Here is a 26,219-nt window from a genome sequence, read left to right as displayed (position 1 = left end):
TACAGTGCATGCATACCATATGTGTTTCAACAGTCTTATTGGTAAGATGAAAGCACATAGTGATATGTAAGGTACTGGCTTCACCTTACTCAGTTACAACATTGACATTCTGCTTAATTATTAAAGAGTCTGTTGGGCCGGTGGAACCATCCCAGCTGCCATGCTTGCCGAGGCGACATGTGTGCAGTGCACGATGTGATACTTTACAATACAAGACAATGCGTTTGTTATTGGTTGAGGTTGGATCTTACTGGCCAAAGTTCACCACAGTTGAAGTCCACGTGATACAAAGATAAGATAAGATATGACTTTATCTATCCCACAGTGAGGAAATGGAGTTGACACAGCAGCTCAAGATACGGACACATAAAAACAGAATAAAGAATATGAAAGACATAAAGAGATATGCAGTTGAAACCAGAAGTTTACATACACTATAGCAGGGATTCTGGGGGGTGCATGAGCTGCCACTAGGGGGTGCGCAAAATGAAAAATGTAATGGCGGTCTGATAATTACTCAATTACATCCCATTTGCACATTCACTGTGGATAGTGACACACTTTTACCAGCTTCAGCCAGCATCTTCACAAGGTCTTTAGCTTTTGTTCTTGGGTTGATATGCACATTTTGGACCAAAGCACATTCATCTCTGGGACACAGAAAACCAACTAATAAGAACTAAACTAAAACCAAGCAATGTAGTTTTTATGCTCAAAAATCATGACGATTTATTTGACCTCTGACCCCAACAATGATTTCAGCACAGCTGTTAAAGGTTCTAATAGTAACACAAAACCAGAGTGCAGTAACTACAATGTTGTTGTAATGTCACTCCTGCTGGTTTTACTGTAAAATGATCTAATAGTAATGATAAACAGAGTGCAGTAACTCCAATGTTGTTGTCTTCTTTCAGCTTTTATATTTTGGTTTCAGTGAATAAACATATTCAATTTGATTTTGTTATAACTGTATTGCAAAGTGTTAAATAAATTCAACGATTTGTGTATTTTAGACTTAATATCATAAAATAATGTTATATTTTAGTCTTAATATAATTTAATCTCACTTTTTTACTTCTTCACTATCTATATAATAATTTCCCTATCATATACACTTATGTCTATTATTCTTGTCTTCACTATTCAACACAATGAAGAAATACAAGGCTATACACTGTATCACAGTCAAAGTCATTATTTATTATTATTATCATTATTATGTCATTATTTCTCTGAAATAAAGCAAAATTAAAATCTTAAACTTTGTCACAAGATAAAACCGACATCAAGGAGTTCATTTTTCAATTCGCCTCAATTTCGCCCAAAAATGTAGTTACTGCAGTAAAACTTGGTAGGGCAGTGTAGGACTAAGGTAACCTTAGAGAGACTTATCAAAATAAACCAGACTTTTCTCCCCCCTGAGCCCAGCCACATGTCAATAATGACCATTAGCCATAACGTCCCACTGGCAACAGGAAGTTGCATGTTTTATAGATATGTTGGCTTGGAATTCAAAAAATATATCCACAATTGTTATTATTGCTACATATTAGTGGGCAGATCATTTCTTGAACATGTAAAATATGTTAGTTTATAAGGTCACCAGGCTCAAGCAAGTTAAAACCGTCCCAAATGTGTTATGTGCCCTCCAAATGGGACGACTTATGAAGTTTTGTGGTATATTTTCTCTTACTTTTAATCATTAAGTCTCTGCTTTACTAAAAGGCCCCAGTATGACCTATGAACAGCCGGTTTAAACCAGAAATAATATACTGTAGAATCTGGGATTTGTCAGATATTAGAGGTGTTTGTGAGGCAGAATATAAACAGTATAAGTTGTATCCTTTTAATGTTAAAAGTAGACCGAGCAGCGTGCGCGTTCACGTAAAACATGCTCTATGCGTTGAAGATGTGGGTTGTTACAATTGTGGAGATGGACACCTTTTTCAGCCTTTAACACTGGACAAAGTTCTCCTCTGCTGTACCTAGGCAGTGTATTCTGATGTCTGATAATAAAGAAAACTAAAAGAAACCAGACGTGATCTTTGATTCATATTCTCACTCGAGAGGTAGTATTTCCAATACAGTTTAAACAGGAAAGTTTAGTCAATTTGGAGAAATAAGAAAAGTTTCCTTAAAATTTGTATTTATTTCAGATTAACTGAACATTTCAAGGTGTTTTGTTGTCAGATCACTATGCAGGTGTAATAGCTGCATAGTGATCTGACGCCTCTGATCAGATCTTTTATTGTTTCATCAAACTATATCAGAAAAATAACTAGTTGAGTCACTGCTCATTTCAAAGATTTTTAATATTCCAGCTTGTGGAGGACATGAAAAAAGGTCAAGTGAAGTCATTCATGTTAAAATCAATGTGCATAATGAATGATCCATAGCCTTAAGTTTAGTAAGGTTTCAGCAAACAATATACTGCACCACCACATAGAGGTTAACAGATATTCATTATATTTACCATTTCCACGAGTAGAACTTTAAACCAAAGGCTCATAATGAGTCGGTGTATATACAAAACCATCTCAGTCCATCTTCACTTAGTTTCTAGTGTTAGAGCCTGTCAGCCCCAAGACTTCCCTCAACCACAAAATACATCACCACCTTCTGAAACAATCCAGGCACCATGTGAAACTCACATCCAATAACAACCAAAGGAAACATCTGTGCACAGCTTTCAACAAGAAAACAACATTCATTATATCTTAAGTGGAGCCAAAAAGCTGCATTTAAAATTACCAGTGGATTTCTAGCATTTGAAAAAAAACATATACCCTCTGGAGCAAAAAATAATAAATATGATAAAAGCATTGGTCCAAGTTCCAATGTGGGGATCTATTTACCGTCTAACAGGTAGAAGTTCAGAGTGCTTTACAAATACACTGACAACTTCTAACTGATCACAACACTTCCTGTCAACACAGGAGCATTATGATGGTGTCTGCAGAACACTTCAAGTGATGGCTGTGAATCAGAAATATCTATTTTTAGACAAGCAAAAGAAATCATCTAAAACATGCGGCTCTCATCACAAACTATGAAAGGACCTTTAGAAAGTGACTCGTCAGTAGAAAAAGGTGCCAAAGTCGCCCATGCCGTTCCGTCTGAACTGGTTTCCCTGAATGGAGACGAAGATCTGGTGGTCTATCAGATCCTGGACGGGTCGGCTGGAGGACGTTTCCTTGTTCCTGCTCAGCTGATGACCAAACTGCCACTTCCTGCTTGAGGTGGAGGCAATGTCTGCACCCGTGCTGTTGTTGACTGCTGCCTCGGGCGGAACGTCTGCTGAACTGCTTCTGCTCGGGTCTGTTGTGGATGTTGTGGAGATGAGGACGGGGTCAGCAACACCTTCCTGTGCTTTGTCCTCAGCTGTCGCTCCTGCTGGGTCTCCTGCGGACAAAAGCTCCGTCTCATACCAATTCTGTGATGCAGACTAACTTGTTATCCACAACCTCATTTTTTTCCGTGTCCTGTTCCTGTGTTTTGGGCTTCCCCTACCTTCACTTCTGTCCACAGGAGGTCCGTGCTGTTCCCCGTTGTTGGGTTTCACTAGAATCACCCCGTAGCCTGAATTGTTGTGGATCACATTGTTCTCCATGGTGATTGACGGCATCACATCAAACTCATCGGCAAAATCCTGCACACACAGAAAATACACATTTCGTAATTTTTTTTCCAGGTCCTTGTGATAAAGAATCCCCAAATATATATATTTTTTTCCTGATTGTATTTAAATGAGGGTTGTCAAAAGTATCGATACTCCAAAAAGTATCGATACTAAAGCTTTGTATCCGGATACGATACTCAATTAGTATTGAACATCAAGTATTGAACTTCAAACTTGGCGAAACATCTTAAGGAGCAACACGCTTTACAGTGAATTTCGACAGGTTAGAGTCTTTCATTTCAAACTGACCTATTACTGACGTCATCGTGGCCGGTGGCTCGCATTAATGTTGGCCGTGTTATTATTAGCCATTAGCCGCAGCTAGCAATTAAAGGCTGACGTCACGTTAATGATTATAAGCAACGTAAATAAATAAATAAATCAGGCACGTAGTATGCCCATTTTACGTTAATTGACAGTGTCAGTATACATAAGCATAGAGTTAATAAGTTTACATAAATATTGGTGACTGAAAAGTGTTATTTTGCAACTAAACAGCAACACACATCTTAATGATTTTTTGACCGACATGGATGTAAATATTGAGGGGTTCACTATTTTTAGAAAAGACAGGGATCAGTTTGGAGGAGGTGTGGCCATCTATGTTCAGAATATTTTTCCTGCCAAAGTACGTTATGATTTAATGAAAGATGATATTGAAGCTATTTGTGTACAAGTCTATGTATCGCACCTTAAGCCTATTTTAGTATGCTGTTTCTACCGTCCTCCTAGTGCTGATGCTCTATATCTTAATGATCTGTGTAATATGTTTGATAAGTTATCTGATATGAATAATGAAATCTACCTATTAGGTGATATGAACATAGATTGGTTGGGTAAGCCTGGTACAAACAAGAACAAGGTCCTCTCTATTTTGAATGCTTGTAACCTGTATCAGATTGTCACTCTGCCCACCAGAAATAGTATAGACAACGACGGTATCACCCTGAATTCATGTATTGATCACATCTATACTAATGTTCCTGATCTATGCCCTGAAGTTGTTTCTGTGCCAATTGGTTTTAGCGACCATAACATAATTGCTGTTACCAGAAAGACAAAGCTTCAGAAAGTCAGAGCAAATGTTATTTATACTCGTTCATATAAAAAATTTCACAAAGACTATTTTATCAAAGATATATCAAGTATAAATTGGAGTGATGTATATAGTGAGGATGACCCTGAGGCTGCACTTAGCTTATTTATGTCCAAATACATGAAAATTGTTGACGAGCATGCTCCTTTAAAAAAGTTTTCAGTCAAACATAAAAGAGCTCCATGGATTGATAACACTTTAATGAATTTAATGACAGAGAGAGACGCTGCTAAATAAGTTGCTATAAAGGTCTGGATTAATTGAAGACAGACGCAAGTTTTGCTCTTTGCGCAATCAAGTCACAAAATTAAATAAAATGAAAAAGAGGGATTACTATAAACAAAGATTAAATACTGCTAAATATGAGGGGAAAAATCTTTGGAGTGTTTTTAATGAAATGATGGGTCGCAAAACTCATGTTTGTCCTCCCTTTGTTGAATCAAATGGTTTTGCTCTCACTAAGCCAAATGACATTGCTAATCATTTTAATAAGTTCTTTATAAAAAAAATAAAGAAACTTAGAGAAACCATGGATACCTCAGATAACCATAAATCAAAGGACATAATTACGAATATTATAATGAATGACAAATTATGCACTTTTGAATTTCACCAGGTTGAAGTCAAAGAGGTGGAAAAGCTTCTCTGCTCTCTTCCTGACAATAAATTAGCGGGTGTAGATAATCTGGAAAGTAAACTGTTAAGGATTACTGCCAGCTGTATTTCATCTCCTGTGACCTATATCATTAATAGGTGTTTATGTGTCTGCAAAACTCCTTTGTTGTGGAAGACAGCCAAAATTGTCCCAATACCCAAAGATAAAAAAAAAGGTTTTTAATGAGAGCAACTCCAGACCAATTAGCATAATACCAGTCCTGAGTAAAATCACGGAAAAAGTTGTATATATGCAAATTCAAGATTATTTTTTTTACAAATAACTTGATAACTATGTCTCAGCAAGCCTACAGAGCTGGCCACTCCACGTCCACTGCCTTGATAAAAATGACTGATGACTGGTTTAGAGCTATTGACAATTCTTTAATGGTGGGGGCTGTGCTGCTAGATTTTACTGCTGCCTTTGATCTGCTTTATCACGCTCTTCTGATAAAAAAACTTGAATGTTATGGTTTTGGCCCACTGGCTTTAATGTGGATTTATAACTATCTGTCATCTAGATCACAACAGGTGCATTTAAATGGTGGTATATCAAACAGTGGGGATTTAGTATGTGGTGTGCCTCAGGGCAGCTGCCTTGGACCGTTACTGTTCATTGTGTTCATTAATGATCTTGCTTGGGCTACTGAGAGAGCAGAAATTGTGTTTTATGCCGATGATGCCACCTTGTATTATGCTGCGCCTTCATGCAGCGAATTGAATGATGTTCTTAATAAGGAACTGCAAATTCTGCATGACTGGGTTTCTTGTCATAAGTTAGTCCTTAACAATCTCAAAACAAAAAGCATTTTAATAGGCACAGTAATAAGTTATCTTGTAGCCCAAAGCTGGATTTACAGTTAAATAATATAACTGTGGAACAAGTAGAGGCTGTTAAACTACTGGGTGTAATGTTGGATTCTAGGCTTTCCTTCAGTAATCACATTAGTCAAATTATCTTAAAAATGGGAAGAGCTGTTGGTATCTCTAGGAAATGTGCTTCCTTTGTTGCTCGACCCCTCATGTGTCAGATAGTGCAGAGTTTGGTGTTGTGCCACCTAGACTATTGTTCTGTGGTCTGGGCATCTGCTGCTAAAACTGAGCTCAAAAAGCTGCAGATTGCCCAAAACAAGGCTGCACGGTTGGTATTGGGCTGCTCCACCCGGTCTAATGTTAACCGCATGCATGATTCCCTCTCATGGCTGATGGTAGATAACAGGTTAGCATCAAGCACTGCTGTAATGTTTCAGTCAGTCTTGATTAATGAAGCGCCTGACTTTTTAATTACAACACAACACAACTATACTACTACTACTTTAACACAACTATAGCACTAGAGGGTCCAGTAACGGTCAGCTTGAAGTGCCTCACCCAAGAACAAAGGCCTTATCGCGATCTTTTATCTATAGAGCAATTACTCTGTGGAATAATCTGCCTCACTACCTCTGTTGCACTGAAAGTAAACAGGTATTTAAAAAGAAACTGAAATTTTATTTTATACAAGCTGTACATTTTTAAATGTTGTTCTTACCTTTCTTACCCTTTTTAAGTTTATTGTGATTGACCTTACCTGTAAATGTTTGATAAATTGAGAATATGTTTTTTCTGTATATTCTGTGCTGTTCCTGTGGACCCCAGGAAGACTAGCTGGTTACTAAGGTACCAGCTAATGGGGATCCTTAATAAATAAACAAATAAACACACAGCCGAATATATTGTTCTGATTGTTATTGTTTATTGTATTTATTTATTTTTTGCACTACCTCAGACCTGAAGCTTGTTATCATAGCTGCAGTTTCTTTTTGCAACTGTTTTTTATTATAAATATTTAACCTGTGGTTCTGTTAATTTTTACATGTTGCATTTTTCTTGTTAATAAAAATATTTCTGTTAAATTTTGGAGTCTTTGCTTTTATGTTTGTGGTATCGAAAATGGTATCGAGTATTGAATATTTTCCTGAGTATCGGTATTGAGTTGAACATTTTAGTATCGTGACAACCCTAATTTTAATTTGATAATATTCTCCGCTATCTATGTTAGCTCATAACCACCTGACCTCACTCCAGGCCCTCCTACTGGCTGCATTGCTGCTGTGGTTGGTTGTAAAACTGTTGTGAGTTTTCACATCAAGAACGAAATGTAAGCATCATTCTTTCCTTACCTTGATCAGGATTCCGTCCTTACAGTGATGGATACCGTTACCCAGCAGACTGCAAACGCTGCCGGGATAAACCTCAACTCCTGCCCCCTGCAGAAAACACAGATTTTACATTAACCAGGCAGTATCAGCCCACTATTTCATTTGTGTGTGTGTGTGTGTGTGTATGTATACAGTCATGCTACTATTCTTCCTTCATGGATGTATTATAAGAACTGGATACCTGTCCCAAAGATGGCGCCTATTAGGGCTGTTTCCACTACCGGGCAATACCCAGAATGAGGCGGGTCTCACTTGCCAAAACACCTCTAATTTGAATACGGGCAGTCTGGAGCGGCCTTTTGTCAGGACTTTTTTAGTCCCTGTAGAAGAGCAGGGTCTTTTTTCTCCCCTGAAAACAGCCTGGTTACTGATTGGATAGATCGCTAAGCAGGATGTGACGTAGTACTCTACACCAGCTATTCTCAACCTTGGGGTCGCGAAATGATTTCTGGGGGTCGCCAAATCATTTTGGAAGTCAGCTCTGTCTCCACTGTGTTAATGTTTTTTAGAGTTTTTGGTCATTTTGTCTTTTTTTTTTGTCATTTTGTGTCTTTTTTTGGCCATTTTGTCAATTTGTGTCTTTTTTTGGCCATTTTGTCATTTTGTGTCTTTTTTTGGTCATTTTGTGTCTTTTTTGGTCATTTTGGGTCATTTTGTGTCCTTTTTTTGGTCTTTTTATGTCTTTTTTTTTTAGTCATTATGGGCCTTTTTTTTTGGTAATTTTGTTTCTTTTTAGGGCCATTTTGTGTCTTTTTTTGTCATTTTGTTTGTTTTTGTGGTCATTTTTTGGTCAATTTGAGTCCTTTTTTGCTTAATTTTATGTACTTTTTTGGTCATTTTGGTCAGAGAGGTTTTTAAGTTGTTGTCTGCTTCATTATTTGTCCAAAATTTGTCATATCAATTGAGTTTGTATGATCTGAACTGCGCGTGTGAAATTCTGTTCAGTGAGGGAGGGTCGCGGACAACATGCATGTTAAATTGGGGGTCGCGACTTAAAGAGGTTGAGAACTACTGCTCTACATGACAACAACAAACGCCATTTGCAAAAGCCGGCGACTTTGTTGCTAAATTCAGCAACTTTTCAGACCCCCTTAGTGACTATTTTTCAAGAAAGCGACTGGAGACAAAATCCAGCGACTCCTTCTTACTCTTCGGCCTCCGGCTCGTTAATAAATCAGTTGTGCGGTTAAATTAACAGAAAAGTTTTCACTTGTTGACGGACTGAGGGATCTTTTATCCAGATACTTGCCAAAGTGATCTAAGATTGACATAGCAATAGGAGTTTTTTGTATGGGATTGACTGTATATGAAGAAATGTTTAGTAAAGAGGTAGCTGCAGCTGCAGCTGAGGTGATGAAGAATCAACATGTCGTCAGTCAACATAGATTGTAATCTCATAAAAAAGACCTCAATGACCAAATGCCCCTCTGACACACACACACACACCTTTGAGCCATACAGGTCACACATATTCATTGTGAGGCTGGCTGATGTTCGGACGATCACTCCTGTGGTCTCACACTGCAGCACACAGTTCTCCATATTCAGAGTCCCTTGACGTACACCTGGTAGAAACCAAACGACATGTTAACAGTTTATCATACAATATCAGCAGCAGACAGCTCTAGTGGATATGGACACAACAGTTTCCATATTCTTTAGAGCAGCCATAAAGGTTGTTTGTGTGAATGTGGAGCTTACGCTTACTACTTCTGACAGTAATGATGACACAATTTTATGTCAACAGAGTGCTGCTGCTGATGTAGGCCTCGTGCTTCTTACTGCCTCTATTTAATGCCGAAGCTCCGCTGCAGTGGTAATGTGGGCCTCCTGCCGTGCAGTGCGCACTGTGCATCCAAAGCGTAGGTAGTTTGAGGCAAAACAATGTCGCAAAAAAAAGGACATATCCTTCAGTGGCAGTCAGAGCAAAGAAAGAGGAAGAGGAGAAAAAACGCCAAGATAAAGGTATGTTTTCATGTCTTGGTAACGGAATGTTTGTCAAAGAGATTTGTGTAGCTGTTAATAGCAAATTAGCTAGGTAGTTAAAAACGAGAGGTCTTTTAACTGGCAGGTTAAATAGCTTAATATTCATGCTAACGTGTTTGTATGAGTAATACTGAGCTTATTCTGGGGGTTGGCTCTATATATTTCAGCTTTTTCTTTGGGCTTCAGAGAAAAGCTTTTACTAACATTTGATAGATTAATTAAAACGTCACATTATTTGCTTGTAAGCGCAGTGCTAGCAATACGTTTTGCATCAGGCGACTAGTTATAGTTTGAGATTTGTTGTTTGCAGAAACTGTTTGCTGCAGAGCATGGTAGTTAATGTGAGTAAAATAAACATATTCTTTATAACATCAACTCATAAGTTGTGTAAAACTTCCCCAGGAGCTGTTAACGTCCTTTGTGCACAGTTAGCGACGGCGGCTGCAGTGAACAGTGACTGTGATTGGATGACTGTCGGACCAAGTGGAAGGTGTGTCTGTTAGACATCACGCGTGACTTCGCCCAGATGGCCTGTTCATACTGGTCCTGCTTCCAACAGTCCCACCAATTTTCCGCCTCTGTGACTACTTCTGGGGGCTGAAAATTGTTGGGATCATTTGATCCTGGCATCCCGCTTCGGGTGCATTCATAGTGGAGGAGAGACGTTACAGAGCCGTAAATGTCCCGGCATGAAACGGCTCTATGAAAGGGGCTAATGACAGAGGACATGACAGAACTACACTTTAAGCTTCTAATATAATTAAGGAAGTCGGGCTGATGTTCCTCCTACAATCCTACAATTCTACAATGTCATTTAGCAGATGCTTTTGTCCAAAAGAGTTAATACAACACAAGCCAGGATGAAGTCAAGCAACACAGCAAGAGTTAGTGCCGTGGGTTAAGTTTGAGTCCATCAGGACGTCAATGCTTTTCGGTCGCAAGAGTGGTCAGTGCGATACTTGTCGTAGTCGTCAGTGTAGCTCAAGAGTGAAGGTGTTCAGTAAAGAGTTGGTCTTCAGTCTCTTCTTAAAGATTGAGAAGGACTCAGCAGAACAGATGGAGTTTGGAAGTTGGTTCCACCACCTATAGGGGCACTACAGAGGAGAAGAGTCTGGTTTGAGACGTAGAGCCCTTCAGCGGTGGAGGAAGAATGTAGTGGACGGGAGGGTTTGTGGACCTGAACAAAGGAGTTTAGATAAGAAGGGGCTGTGCCCGTTGCTATTTTGTAGGCAAGAGACAAGGCTTTGAATTTGATGCGGGCTGTGACCGGGAGCCAGTGCAGAGAGATGAGGAGCGGAGTGACATGTGCTCTCCTGGGCTGGTTGAAGGCCAGACGTGCAGCCGCGTTCTGGATCATCTGCTGAGGCTTGGTGGTGCAGTAGGAAGACCCGCCAGTAGCGAGTTGCAGTAGTCTAAGCGGGATAACACAAGGGTCTGAACCAGGAGTTGTGTCAATTGCTCGGTCAGATAGGGTCTGATTTTCCTGATGTTGTACAGGGCGAATCAACAAGATCAGCAGCAATTCTTCTCTCTGCTATGTTTAGTTTTAGATGAGTTTTAGATTTATTAATCGTATTTTATTATTTATGCATTGTTCAGAAAAGAAAACTGCAATCCAGACTACTCCACCTTCAGCATCCTTTGTGGCCAAGACACTGAGAATGTAGACATGATTTATGAGAGATTTATGTAAATTAAATAGATTTCATGAAACAGATGCCTGTGAAACAGCTGACGACGTTACAGAACTGAAAGATTATTGTTAAAACGGGACTCGGTTTAACTGAAAGCTGAAGTGTCGAAAGTCATAACCTTTGTTTTAATGACACTGGATGATTGCATTTTTATAATAAAATGAGGAACAATGAAGGGCCACCACATTGATGAAGGTATACTCACAGAGAATGCCCTCGATGGCATCGTGTTGGATGAACTTTATGTTGGAAAGTCTAACTTCAGCTCCTGTGGACTCCACAAATGAGTCGCCCTTGTTTTTCTTTTCAATCACAACTTCATCAGGAAGCCCAAATCCTGGCACACAAACATCACAAGAACACAGTCAGTCTCAACGATGACAGTAGTATTTTAGAAAACTTCCAAATCACAATTCCTGGAGATTATACAGCAACTTGTCTGCAACAGGATGAACCCCTGGATGTGTCTAAGTATGATAGCCCAGGTGGGTAGCCTTCCAGTTTTGGACAATTCAGTCCACATTTACTGCATTATGGCTCATGGCTTATGTGACTAAGAAGAAACATGAAAGTCTGTAAAAAAAAAAAAAAAAACTGATCACCTCTGATGATGTCAGTGGTAAGAGTGACTTACCCTCTATAGTGATGGAATCTGGGAGGAAAATGGTGCTGCTGACACTGTAGATCCCTGGGAGGACAATAACCACATCACCCTGATGGCATGTTTCCACTGCTGACACTGGCTCTCTATGGAACTACACACACATATAAATCATAAAACTGTTAGCTCTATTGGACCCTGCATTGTAGCGATTATAAATCAATCTCTCAAAACTGGTGTTGTCCCAATCTCCTTTAAACAAGCAGCAGTGGAACCTAAATTAAAGAAACCAAACTTAGATCCTGCTGATTTAAAAAATTATAGGCCCATTTCAAAGCTCCCTTTTCGAGCTTAGGTCCTGGAAAAGGTAGTAGCTGAACAATTAAATGCCTTCTTGGAGGCAAATCTTATCTTTGACACCTTCCAATCAAGTTTTGGGAAAAAGCACTCCACTGAGACTGCCTTAACTCGAGTTTCAAGTGATGTCCTGATGGCAGCAGACTCTGGTCAATTTACAGTTCTGGTACTCTTAGATCTCACCGCTGCATTCAACACGGTAGATCATGAAATCTTAATAGATAGACTCAGAGACATCTTTGGGATTTCTGGTACCGTCTTGAATTGGTTCCAGTCCTACTTGACTGACAGGAGTTTTTTGGTCCATGTCAATGAGTCCTTATCTGACCCGACAGAGCTAGTCTGTGGGGTCCCACAGGGATCAGTCATTGGCCCTTTACTCTTCTTACTTTACATGACCCCTCTTGGACAGATTATCGGTGAGTTCAGTGATGTTTCTTATCATCTATACACTGATGATATTCAGCTCTACTGCTCTTTCAAGCAGACAGAGCTACACAATTAGATAACTTAACAGCCTGTTTGACTGCCATCAAAAAATGGGTAAATAATAACCTCCTTCAACTGAACTCTGCCAAAACGGAAACTTATTATTGCCCCAGATACTGCTATTCCCCTCATAAAGCAGCATTTAGGTCAGTTAGGTCCCTCTGTTCAACCTAGCTTACGTAACCTAGGAGTTGTGTTTGACAAGGACATGTCCCTGGACCACCACTGTAAACAGTTGGTGAAGAACTGCTTTTATCATCTCCGGAATATCGCTAAACTGAGGACGATGATCTCAAAAACTGAAATGGAAATGATAATTCATGCCTTTGTGTCATCTCACATTGATTATTGCAACACTCTTTTTATGTGTTTTAACAAAAAAGCTGTAAATCGCCTTCAGACTGTGCAGAACGCGGCAGCAAGGCTCGTAACTTGAGCTAGGAAAAGAGATCATATCACCCCAATTTTATACTCTTTACACTGGCTATCAGTTAATTTTAGGATTCATTTTAAGATTTTAGTACTTACTTTTAGAGCCCTAAATGATCAAGCTCCCGTGTACATTGCTGAACTGCTGAGACCCTACTCTCCCTCACGTTCATTAAGGTCGTCAGATCAAAAACTCTTGATGGTCCCCTGGACCCATTTTATAACGCGAGGTGACTGCTCTTTCCAGGCCAGTGCCCCTCGCCTCTGGAATGCACTTCCACTGACCTTACGCAGCATAGAGTCCACTGACAGTTTTAAGAGAGAACTTAAAACATATCTCTTTAGGCAAGCTTTTCCCTGATGCTGATGTTTCCCGGGCATATGTGAAGTTACATGTTCTTGTGCTATTGTGTGTTATTTCTGTTAACTCTATATTTTACTGCATTTTATCCCTGATGTAAAGCACTTTGTGATTGTATCTATGAAAAGTGCTCTATAAATGAATTTTACTTACTTACTTACTTACTCCCGTCATCTCCATGGTTAAATTTAAGGTAGTAATCTGCTCTGTCTCATATCAGTCTTTTCCTAGTCTTGGGTTTGGATCATGTCAAACGTGTTTGATATTATATCAAGTCTCAGTGACGTAACACAATCACCAACCAATAGATGAGAGGGGGAAAGGTCCCCGGTTCCAGACCGGCCAGTAAAACCACTTCCACAGAAAAAAGGAACATCACAATAATGCTAGTAAGCTCAGTCCTAAATAAAAATATAGTGATGTCATATATTTACGGCCGCAAGCGAATTTTTGGGGCCGCTTTTTCTTAAAGAGAACAGTAAGGAGACCCAGTTAAAATATATAAATAAATATATATATAGATAAGTAATAAATAATCAATGCTTAATGTATGAATAACTAAATGAAAGTTGATAGAGCTGATAAATATAATTATTCAATTGAACACATTATAATTAAATAGGACATAAATGTATATAATGAATTCATTTCTAAATGTTCCTTTCCTTTATTCTTCCTTATATCTATTTTTACTGTAAAATAGTCAACTTTTCATGTCAGAAAAACAGAAATCCTTTTTCAGCTTTGTGAGGAGGCATTTTGTCTCATCCTCTTTTCTTTTTTTTCCAAACACAAACCACTGAACACACTAGAGCAGCTGGAGCCAAAAGCTGCTTCTCCTCCATTTGTAAGTTTTTACTAAGAGCATGATGTGGGAAAAATTGCATGGTAGGAAAAAACTGCTAAAATCTAGTTGTAGTCTTGTAAATAGTGACCCTGAAAGATTGACTGTCTAAAATCTCAGTGTGAGACTAGAAACTCTAAAAACTTGTCTTTAGATGTGAGCAGGTATGAGCTGATTCCAGGAGTCTTTTCCAAATCTTTTCAAAGTCTTCTGATGTATAGGTAGGTAGCATAAGTGTGTGTGTGGTACTGACCTGAATCTCAGTGTCCTCAGAAGAACAAAGAGCCAGAAGTCTGTTAGTGATGAGGGACTGGAGCTGGATGGTGCTGCAGGAGGCTGTGACCACATGGACGACCTTCATACCTGATGCTCTAGGCCCACGGCTCTGCACACACTGTTGCCTTGTATTACCTCTGTAGCCAAGCACATACCTGGAGAGGGGGTGATGAAGGTAAGGCCATGATGTGATACTAGAGAATCATAGAATTTGCCAACATAGGGGTTGCCCTGAATTGGACCAATTCTGGTCATCTTTCTTTGATTTATTCTCTAAACTATTTAAAAAATGTGTTACTCCCTGCCCCCTTATTGCCATTTTTGGTGTAAGCTCAGAAAAAATATGTATGACTTCCTGTCAACGCAAGATTATTATGGCATTCTCCTCCTTATTAGCGCGGCGGTTGATTTTGTTGAACTGGAAGAATACTACTGTATTATGTGCGATCTTAAACTAGAAAAAAAAAAAAATCAGGTTTACTGTTAATGCTGCTCTGCAGAACTTTCACAAGACGTGGGATGGCTTTATTGGATTTGTAAAACAACTTATGTCCCTCTTTATTTTTTTATTTTCTTATATATGGTTATCTTCATTTATTTCTTTATTTTCTGTTTGCTTTTGTATATTTTTACTATATAATTTTGGTGTTTATATTCATTTTGTACTTGCCTAGTCTATGGATGCATTGGATACTGATGTGTGCTCTGACAGCTGATATAATTATGCATCCAAGGAAAATCCAATAAAAATAATTTCGAAAGAATTTGCCAAAATAGAGATATCAAGTTATAACAATTCAGGTTGTCCTAACTAGTACACATGTTTTTAACAGCACATAAGGCGAATGAACAGAGCAGAACTATGGGGCTTTGTTTCACTGTAATAAAAGGAAGACTGCCTTCATCCTCTCTCTCTGGGAAGTGATGCTCTTCCTTTCAGCACCTAGTTTTAGTTTTAATTTCGTTGTGAATTTTGGTTTTCAAATTTCAATATTCAGTTAGTTTTAATTAGTTTTTAGAGTGAGTTTGCTAGTTCTAATTTATTAAATTTTTTGAAAATGCTTAGTTTTAGTTTAGTTTTCATTAGTTTTAGTGATCGTTTTAGTTTTTTTGTAACGGGCTGTGTTGGGTGCGAGAATCAAAGAGGTCATAATAAATTTTGCCTTTTTTTCCCTTCGGCTTATCCAACATCCAAAGTTTACAGAGTGTTGCACCGGCGACATATTTGCTCAAGCGCACTTCAGATTACCATTATAACTGAACAGATTACGCTATCCAAAAATTTCCAATGTTTTCTGAAAGCTGAGAAGTTGCTCTTGATATGGTGTCATTGCGGTTATTTCACCCGCGCTTCTCCCGGAAGCCCACAAAGCAGGAATACACACACTCAGCTGTGGAGAAATAGAAACACTGGATTGTGTATGAAACAAAGATGAAAATGAAGGACATTTTCACTATAATTTTAGTTAGTTTTGTCACCACACAATACAGTTTCAGTAAGTTATAGTTTTTTTAAAAACTCTCGTTTTGATTTTTATTTCAGTTAATGAAAATGTTTTTCCAATTCTAGTTTTCGTTATTTCTTTAGTTTTCGTGGGGCAGCATGGAGCTCTGGGACCCACTTGCAATCTGCTGAAATATTTCCACCCAATATATTTAATAGAAATAGCCTAGTATCACTGCTGTTTTTGATTGGGTTATATTACATCTTTAATTCACATAAACTAAGAACAAAAAGATGTGCAGACACACCAACAACCCCAATTTCATAAATGTTGGGGAGACAGAATGCAACAAAATCTAAAAGGGCGTATATATTAACGAAAACAAAAGTCTCCCAGATTAAGTGTTCCATATTTTAGGTTTTAGATTTATATATTGCTTACATATTTTCTTTTTTTTCCTTTTTTTATTGAACAGTAACTTGGTTTTTCAGTTTAAGGTTACTTGGTTTTTATTTTACTGTCACTGATTATTTAACTATTATTCATACCCCATGTACATTGTGTTAAAATATAAACTGTATAGTGTTAAAGTTTTTTCTCTTTTTGATGTGACCATATGTATAGTGTTCAAATGTTTTTCTCTTCTCTTGCCATTTCTGTCTGATTTGTCGTTTGGGAGCTGCTGTGACGAACACAATTTAAAATTAAGTATTTCTATTAGGGCTGGAACTCGATTAAAAAAAAAAATCTAATTCATTAGAGGCTTTGTAATTAATTAATCGAAAATAATCGCATTTTAATCGCATATAAATATTTGACCTGAGAACAGTGAGAAGTAATTTTTTTCACATGGATCTTTAGTATACCATTGAATAATGACTGAATACATAAGCTTAAGCAACAAAAATATTGTTTATTTTTGTTCAAGTCCAACAGACCAGTGCATTTTTTGCCAGTGTAAGTGTAAGTGTAGCAATAGCATATTTAGAAATATAGTACATTTCATAAATTCAGGTAGCCTATAGGTAGGTAGACCTTCTGTAAACTATAATACTTTGGTTTTTTAAGTAAAACACAATCCACGCTAGCTACCACACTAGCCACTAGCTGCTATATGTTTTGCATTGAGGTGATACTTGAGGCTGGATGTGCTGCGGTGATATGTGAATTCCTTGTTGCATAGCAACACAACCATGCTCTTATCGACGCTTCCATCCGTTGGTTTTTGTAACAAAATTTCCCATCATCCAAGGGGCCAACCAAAGCGCTCTCATCAGCTTCTTCCTTCATGTTCAAGTGCGATTTAAATGAGTCAATTTTTTTAACGTGTTAATTTTTGTGTAATTAATTAATCTTAATTAACGCGTTAAAGTCCCGGCCCTAATTTCTATTCTATTCTATTTTGTCTTTGTACTGTGTTGAATTGAATTGAATGTTTGTCGCAAAAGATTTGGATCTTGTATTTTGTTATTTTTACAATTTTCACAACGTCCCAACTTTTTTGGAATAAGGGTGGAGAGAGAGGTGAGGGTTGGGTTGAGAGGAATTTGGCATTTAATGGAGAATGTCAACACATCCCTTACCTCAACAGGGGATTCTCGATGAGGTGCAGCTTACGTTTGAACTTCTCCAGCTGGTCACAGAGCTTCAGGCCCTCCACCATGGACACGTTGTCCAGCTCCGAGTCTGAGTCGGTGCTGAGGCCGCTACGCAGCACAGAGAACTGCTGGAAGCACTGGGAGCAGTTTTCCAGTAAGGATTGGTACTCTGCCACCAGGCCTGCTGGGACTCTGTCTTCTAACATGTCATAGTAGCTGAGAGAAGACACCAAATAGGATTCATGAATGAAACAACACTTATAAATACTAAATCATCACCCAAACACAAAGTGTACTCACAGTCTGAGACGAGGCTCCACGCAGCGCACAAAGTAGTCGAAGTCATCATCTTCATCTTCCTCATCCCACTGTCTCCAGATGTGTTTATAGAAAAATCTGCAAAACGTAGAGCAGTGGTTCTCAAATGGGGGTACTCGTACCTCTGGGGGTACTTGAAGGCAACCCAGGGGGTACGTGAGATTTTAAAATACACATTTAAAAAGTAGCATCCATGCAAAAATCTAAATAGTTAAGGAAAATATAAGTACAAGTTCATAAAATGAATTTTACATTCAATTTCCTGATCCTAAAAACCCAATGTCCCCCACCTGGCATCACCTGTCAATCACTGGAAAACTCAAAGATGGAGTCGTGGTTGAAGCGTAGCAGTTATAGTTTTAAATGGTTATATGCTCACTGTTTTTACTACATTAGTTTGAATCACTACATTTTAGTGATGAGAAATATTTGCAATAAATAAAGTCATGGATTATTAACATTTAAAACACTTAAAAATAGTTTTTATGTTTGAATTTTGTATGTGTTTATCAGTTCCAAAGTTTAACTCATTTAGGCCTAAAACGCCTGGAAAATATACCAGTAAAACAGTTTTAAAGCGATTTTAAAATGACCCCCTAAAACCTGACGTTTTTCTGGAAATTCAACACAAGTGTCAACGCTTCCTACTAAATAATAGATTTTTCAGCCTCAGTAGACAGCTTATAGCTGTTATATCTGAGCTCCTCCCCTATAGTCGTCTTCCGCCATGATTTCAAAGTTCTGGAAAAGTCCCATGTTGCATTGCGACACTCCCACATGTATTCTGATGCATTTCATTGGCCAAGAGACAGAAAATAGGTGGAAAAAACTACAAATACTACAAAACGACGTATCTGCTTTCCCGGCTTTAATAGCAGAATAACGCAACAGCGATCCCGGTTTTAATGGTAGAAATGCGGTAATGCTTTCCCGCCTTAAATGGGTTAATAAATCAGACACTGATGGTACAGCGCTCTGTTTTAAGTCTTTTTTTTTTTAACCAAAAATGCTTTGCCCTGGTTAGGGGGTACTTGGCTGAAAAAATATTTCACAGGGGGTACATCACTGAAAAAAGGTTGAGAACCACTGACGTAGACTGACTGACTGTTAAAAATGTCGCCAAACCATAACTCGGCCAGGATCAACTCAGGAGTCCCACCTGAGGTGCTCAAGAGCAAGCGCGGTCTGATCAAAGTCTCCAGACTGATCATAAACCACCTGGAGCTCCTGCAGGGGGATTTTGTGCTGAGTGGCCTCCAGCAGAGACTTCATGGCCTCCTCAGTGAGTTCACAGACTTTGGTATCACACTGCAGGGGCAGCACCAGCCTCACACACGCCTTCAGATCCTTCCAGTCCACATTACACACCTGAAATCATAAACCGATGTTCACTTTAAAGAAGTTCCACTTTTCATTTGACATTTTTATTTTGTTTTTTACCCTGCCCTACAGCCCAAAAATTGAATTTTTAATGACAAATATCAAAATATAAAATATGAGGAAATAAGGAATGTTAGAATGTAGGGTTGTCAAAAGTATCGATACTCAAAATAGTATCTATTGCGGCTTTCCTGTTCCTTAAAAGTCGCTTGTGAGGCAGAGAATAGGTCCTGTATATGTGTTTGACGCACTGCTGCTGCTCCAAGGAAGCCCACTGAGTCCAGAGAAGTTTAAGGTGTTTTAATGATAATCAGCAGCTTTACACGCAAGTATGATGTTGATTGTGTACACTTTATGGCGAACGTGTATCAAAGCAGATTACAAAAGCGATAACAAAGGCGGTCAACAAAAATTACAGCTACCTAGACTCGCCGCTCCCTTCACCCGTGCAGGTGAAGCACACTCTGATATAACCTACCCCTACAGTGCTCACGTGACCCGAAACCATGGCAACAAGACAAACAAATTAAACATAAAATAATCAATCAATAAAGCAATATATGGCTCCTACAGTATCGATACTAAAACGTTGAATCTGGACACAATACTCATTTTCAAAAGTATCGATACCTAGCCAAGGAATGAACACTTAACTTAAGATATTATTATTTTATCAAGCTTGCCTAGTATTGTGCACAGCATACAACCTCAAAATATTTATTTATTTATTTATTTTGAAGCTTGTTATCATAGTTGCAGTTTCTTTTTGCACAACTGTTTTTTTATCATAAATATTTAACCTGTGGTTCTGTTAATTTTTACATGTTGCATTTTTCTTGTTAATAGAAATATTTCTGTTAAATTTTGGGGGTCTTTGTTTTTATCCTTGTGGTATCAAAAATGGTATCGAGTATCGAATATTTTCCTGAGTATCGGTATCGAGTTGAAAATTTTAGTATCGTGACAACCCTGTCAGAATGTAATTTGAGCTAACTTAGTAAAATGTTGTAATTGTGCATAGCCATCATCATTATCGTTCTGAAAAAGTTTACATTGAAAATATCAATCAAAATCTCAGAAGGAACTTTTTTTTACATGCGTCTAAGTGGAGGGAGTCTGTGAACATTGACCCGTTTGGCATGAGGGTCAAGTGGGGTATGGTACATTTACAATATGAACAGAATCGTGTGTAAGTGGCTCTCACCTCCAACAGGACATCAAAAGCATCAGTAGACCACAGAGCCAGCCAATCACACGGCTCCACCACCTTCTCCAGGTAGTCTGCTGTGAAGGCCTTTACCTCGGACGGCTTACAGTCTCCTACACACAAATTGTTAAAGGACTGAGATCAGAAATTGATTTTAATTTTAATCAGAATGATCTGTATTTAGGGCTGGGCAAATAAATAAAAAAATAAATCAGGATTTTTTTTTTAACCAAGTACTTAGAAATCAATATTGCAACAATAGTTTAAGGTTGACTATTGATGCTTTCACAAAATATTTACACAATCAGATTTTTGATTTAAAAAATCAGTTAAGTGGATGTAATGACTTAAGATAATAGAAGAGAACAACTTTTTACTGTAATGCTGCCTTTAAAACAAGGACAAGACAACACTGTCCAGAATTATAATATATACCTAGTCTCATATGACAAGGGCTGGGCGATTTTTCGATATAAAAGATATATGGATATATTTTAAATGTGATATGGAATTAGACCATATCGCATATATCGATATAGTTTTTTTTCTTTATATTTAAATGCTGCCCTTACTAGGGTTTGTCATATTTATTTATTTTTTAATGTTCATTATTATTTTATCATATAAATATATTTACTTCAGAAAAAGATTCGCCTATTTTATTTCATAGGCTTTTTTTATTTAAGATATTTATTTAAAAAAATAAATTAAAAAAGGTACTGTTGTTATACAGAGTTTATGTTCACTTAAATAAACAGTAAACAGTTTCAATAAGGCCAAAAGTTTGGACACGCCTTCTCATTCAATGTGTTTCCTTTATTTTCATGACTATTGACATTGTGATTCATCAAAACTATTAATGAACACATGTGGAATTATGTACTTAACAAAAAAGTGTGAAATCACTATATTCTAGTAAGCAAAGAGTGGTTACTTTGAGGAATCTAAAATACAAGACATGTTTTCAGTTATTTCACACTTTTTTTGTTAAGTACATAATTCCATATGTGTTCATTCATAGTTTTGATGCATTCAGTGAGAATCTACAATGTAAATAGTCATGAAAATAAAGAAAAACGCATTGAATGAGTAGGTGTGTGTCCAAACTTCTGGCCTGTACTGTATATATATACACACTATAATATATATATATATACATATATATATATATATATATACACACACACATACACTACATATATACACACATACACTATATATATATACATACACTATATATATATATACACACACACACATATATATATATACATACACACACACACACACACACACACACACACACACACACACACACACACACAGTATATCGATATTCAGCCTAAATATTTGGGATATGACTTTTAATCCATATTGCCCAGCCCTACATATGACTATCAATATAATGCCCAGCCGTACTGTTGCTATATTGTATTCCAATCAGAATATGTAAGAGTGTCTGTGGTCACCCAGCATGTAGTCCTGGTACGCCTTGAACCTCTCATAGAACAGCAGGTGGCTCGTCTGGAACGTGTCTGGAAGACCTGAAGTGACTCCTCCACGGCGCTCACATCTTTGCAGCCGAGTCCCTGACTTTTCAGAGCCAAAATGGTCTGTGCCACTGTCGTCATAATCACCATCATCATCCTCCTCACTCTCATCTTCATCTTCCTCTTCATTCTGAAACAGAGCTGTTGGGGAAAAGCTTAAGCATTATGAGCTGCAGAGAATTTTAGTCATCTTCTATACCTTTGTTGTTGCTGATGTTCATACAGTGTTTATAAATCACTGAATTTAATCTGGGTGCTAGGGCTGGGCAATAATATAATATAATGTTATAATTTATAATAATTAATGAATAATATTTGATATTTATGATTAGGGCTAGTGTTGATTAAAAAAAATAAACTATGAAATGAGAAAATAATATTAATGTAGAATGTTTCTAAAGCTTGATTTTGGAAAGCACTTGATTATATGAGTGTGTTTAAGTGAAAACAGAGTCAAATTTCTTGATGTTTAAGATATTTTTCTATGTAAATGTTCACTTTATGGAGCTAAGATTTTTTTTTTTAAAGGTACTCCTGTTGTTATACAGTATTTATGTTCACTTAAATAAATGGTTTCAATAAAACTACTTGTGACATGTCATATGACTTTGACATGACTTTGACTGAACATCTGCTCTCATTTTGTGATTAAAAAATATCAGGATATATATCGTATATCGACATTCAGCCTAAATAAATGGGGATATGACTTTTGGTCCATATCGCCCAGCCCTACTGGGTGCACATGTTGTGTCACTAATAAAGCAATTGACAAAGCTGACAACGCAGTACAACATCTGCGTCCCGAGATAAACATAGTTAAACTTCTGGAACTGCACAACACACGCCGCATGTTATGTGACGAGAAACAACCCATCACAGCCAGCAGATATCTTACCTTTATTGCATAAATATTGGTCTATGGTTTGTACAGAGCAAGTATATCCCACCAGAAGCTAACATTAGCACAGCTCTTTGTAATGGAGTTCAGATCAGTGCTGGGGATCTTAATCAAGCATGCCTAAAGATCTAAAAACTGCAGTAACCACGCAAAGGGTCAAACTGTGAAAAACAGTTTTAAAGTTTTTTAACATGTTTTAACTTGCCAGCCAAATTTGTTATAGGTAGGTAAGTGACATGACACTTATTTCTACATGTATTGATGATGTCATTTTTATGCTAAAAAATCATGATAATTTATTTGACCTTTGACCCCAAAAATGTAGTTACTGCAGTCTGGTTCTGCTGTAGAATGTTCTAACAGCAATACAAAAACAGAGTGCAGTAACTACAATATTGTTTTTTTATTATCATTCATCATTTTCAAATTGATTTTGTTAGAAGTGTATATAAAAGTGTTTAACAATTCTATTCAAAGATGTGCGTATTATAGACTTAATATTATAACGTTATATTTTAGTCTTAATAACATTTTAGCTCACTTTTTTTTACTTGATCAGTCTCTAGATAATAATTTCCCTTTCAAATAAACTTATAATTTCTATTTATTCAGAACAAGCAGAGAGAACAGCTTCTTTCTCTGGGCTATCAGGACACTCAACACCCACATGATTAACTTGTCCTGTGCTTTTATAGTCATTGAAGACTTTCTCAGAATCATTGAATAGATCATGTATGACAAATGCTTCAGTCAGAAGAAGTAACAGGACAGACGCTTATATTGTTGATATTTCATTAAAATCACTTTCCTCTACATGTATCATTTAAAATGTAGCAAAAAATAAACCTTCTACACTAACCAGATTCTGGGTGCAACTGGGAATTGATTTACGCTAGAGCTGCAAATATTATTACATTAATCGACCAATAATCGATTATTAAATTAATCGTTAACTATTTTGATAATCGAATAATTGGTTGGAGAAGTTACTTTTGAAGACAATAAGTCCAAATTCTCTGATTTCAGCTTCTTCAATGTGAATATTTCTGGTTTCTTTGTTCCTTTATGACAATAAACTGAATATCTCTTTGGTTTGTGGACAAAACAAGAGATCTGAGGACGTCATCTTGTGGTTTGGGAAGCACTCATTGATATTTCATTTTATTGACCAAACAACTAATCGTTTAAATAATCGACAGATTAATCGAAAATGAAAATAGTCGTTAGTTGCAGCCCTATTTATATATATATTTACATGAGGCACCAATAGCCAAATTTGATCATGTACCACAAGTTGATTTGATCTCTGATCATTCAGTGTTGGGGTAATCCGTGTTGTCTCATCTAACGTTAGCTAGGTTATGTTATTAGTTCCACATAGACTGTATATAAATAAGGTTCCACATAGACTGTATATAAATAAGGTTCCACATAGACTGTATATAAATAAGGTTCCACATAGACTGTATATAAATAAGGTTCCACATAGACTGTATATAAATAAGGTTCCACATAGACTGTATATAAATAAGGTTCCACATAGACTGTATGTGTCTGCAGGCAGTAACGAACAGCGGTTGGTTCCACTGGTTTGAGGCGGAAAAGCTACGAACTGTGTACGCAACTGTGTAATGTTAACCTAAATGTGTCATTCGCGCAGTATACCTCTTATTAAGTATTTTAACAACGAAGAGAAAAAAATGACACAGACCTTGTGATATATCTGACATTTTTCCCATTTCTGAAATCAACCCGTCGTTGTTGCCCTGGTCCAGTTCAACGTTAACGTAGGAATCCAAGTCAACCACTACGATGTCAGCCAGCTCCAGGCTGCCCCTCGGCCCAGCACACTGCTTCTCCCCTGCTACTTTCTCCATGGAGAATTATAGAGAACTACTTAAAACTACGTCAAGGAAATAAATCCGTTCTACAGTAACTGGTACTACCAAGTTTTATCAGTTTGACAAACACATTAAGCTAACTGCACAGCACACACCCACTGAAGTTTCAAAATATTCCCGGTTCGTAGGGTCGCATCCAATCGAGAACAGCACAACTACAGGATGTCCCGCCCCCTAATAGCCTAACGCCTGCGAGCCAATAGGAAACAGAACCAGAGCGGGTTCTGAACGAAACTATATTGGCTATACAAAACGCCAGTCATCAGCTCGCTGGGCTGCGATTGGACATAGAAGTTCTCAATTGGTCAAATCAGGTGTCAATCGATAGGTCAGTGTTCAGCAGCCATTTGAAGTCAACATGCTAGTATTTAAAAAAACAAATAAATGAATAAATCTCTCTCTCTCTCTCTCTCTCTCTCTCTCAATTTTCAATTCAATTCAATTCAATTGGCTTTATTGGCATGACAACACTGTACATATTGCCAAAGCAAATGTCAGAAAAAAAAGATAACCGAAAAAAAGAACCTTACCCTTCTTTCCTGCTTTTGAAATTGAAATCAATAACTACATTGAATGATGTATATTAAAACAATTGATAATAACAAATGTATACATACTGTTAACATAATTCAAGAAATATTTTGAGAAATGTAAAATATGTCATGCCTTCCCCCCCCTCCCCCCTCCTCCTTCCCTTTTAATTTAATTATTTTATTATTCTGTTTAATTTACATCTGTACTGACTTATGCACTTCATTCATGTTGTCTCATATTTATTTATTTTCTCATTTTGTGATGCCAGACTTTGTTTGTTCTATCCGACATGAATGTTCTGACTGTATTTGAATTTCTCAATAAAAAAAAAATCTAAAAAAAGAATGATTCAAACCTTTGGCGTTGCTGCATTCATTATAAGGAGACGTGAAATGATCGGTTTTTCCTCCTGCTTCATAGCACTTCATTTTCACACTGTTGCACAAGCACAATATTCATTTTTTTCACATTGTGGCACAAGGAAGCCCCTCAGAATAAGTCAAACCCAAGTACTTCTACAGTGTTGAATTTGAATCTTTTCATGTTATTTGTTACATTGCAATCATGTTCTCTTAATGGAAATCAGGAGAGGTACAGTATTGTTCAATATAATAGCAGTCCAATGTGACTAATCAGATTAATCCAGGTTTTTAATATATTTTTATTGCTACATGGCAAACAAGGTACCAGATAGGTGCAGTAGATTCTCAGAAAACCA

The 26,219-nt window shown here is 37.4% G+C and overlaps 1 protein-coding gene across 2 annotated transcripts; it reads right to left on the bottom strand.

Moving 5' to 3' along the window:
- Positions 1 to 2,294: 2,294 nt before the first annotated feature.
- shcbp1 (SHC SH2-domain binding protein 1) lies at positions 2,295 to 25,438 on the bottom strand. Of its 2 annotated transcripts, none has more exons than XM_059347427.1 (13): positions 24,778 to 25,438; positions 22,085 to 22,306; positions 20,613 to 20,728; positions 19,188 to 19,396; positions 18,011 to 18,106; positions 17,696 to 17,926; positions 14,645 to 14,822; positions 11,945 to 12,065; positions 11,516 to 11,647; positions 9,077 to 9,195; positions 7,592 to 7,678; positions 3,511 to 3,649; positions 2,295 to 3,399 (listed from the first exon to the last, which is right to left on the bottom strand). In XM_059347427.1, exons 1-13 carry the CDS (start codon positions 24,941 to 24,943, stop codon positions 3,077 to 3,079), a joined length of 2,139 nt encoding a protein of 712 aa, XP_059203410.1. In that variant the 5' UTR covers positions 24,944 to 25,438; the 3' UTR covers positions 2,295 to 3,076. The 2 variants fall into 2 exon arrangements, with proteins under 2 accessions (XP_059203410.1, XP_059203400.1); XM_059347417.1 differs by having other exon boundaries at positions 2,295 to 3,402; positions 24,778 to 25,435.
- Positions 25,439 to 26,219: the final 781 nt, after the last annotated feature.

Source organism: Centropristis striata, chromosome 2, assembly GCF_030273125.1.
Source record: "Centropristis striata isolate RG_2023a ecotype Rhode Island chromosome 2, C.striata_1.0, whole genome shotgun sequence".
NCBI lineage: Eukaryota > Metazoa > Chordata > Actinopteri > Perciformes > Serranidae > Centropristis > Centropristis striata.
The sequence above is the reverse complement of the archived record's forward strand: the minus strand, read 5'-3'. Positions and strand labels throughout refer to the sequence as shown.

Excerpts from the sequence above, each read along its gene's own strand:
- shcbp1 (XM_059347417.1), bottom strand. The coding sequence starts at position 24,943 with ATGGAGAAAGTAGCAGGGGAGAAGCAGTGTGCTGGGCCGAGGGGCAGC. Across the intron at positions 19,397-20,612 it reads CTTTTGATGTCCTGTTGGAG|GTGTGTAATGTGGACTGGAA; the intron begins GTGAGAGCCACT and ends TTATGATTTCAG. Across the intron at positions 18,107-19,187 it reads CTTGCTCTTGAGCACCTCAG|ATTTTTCTATAAACACATCT; the intron begins GTGGGACTCCTG and ends TACGTTTTGCAG.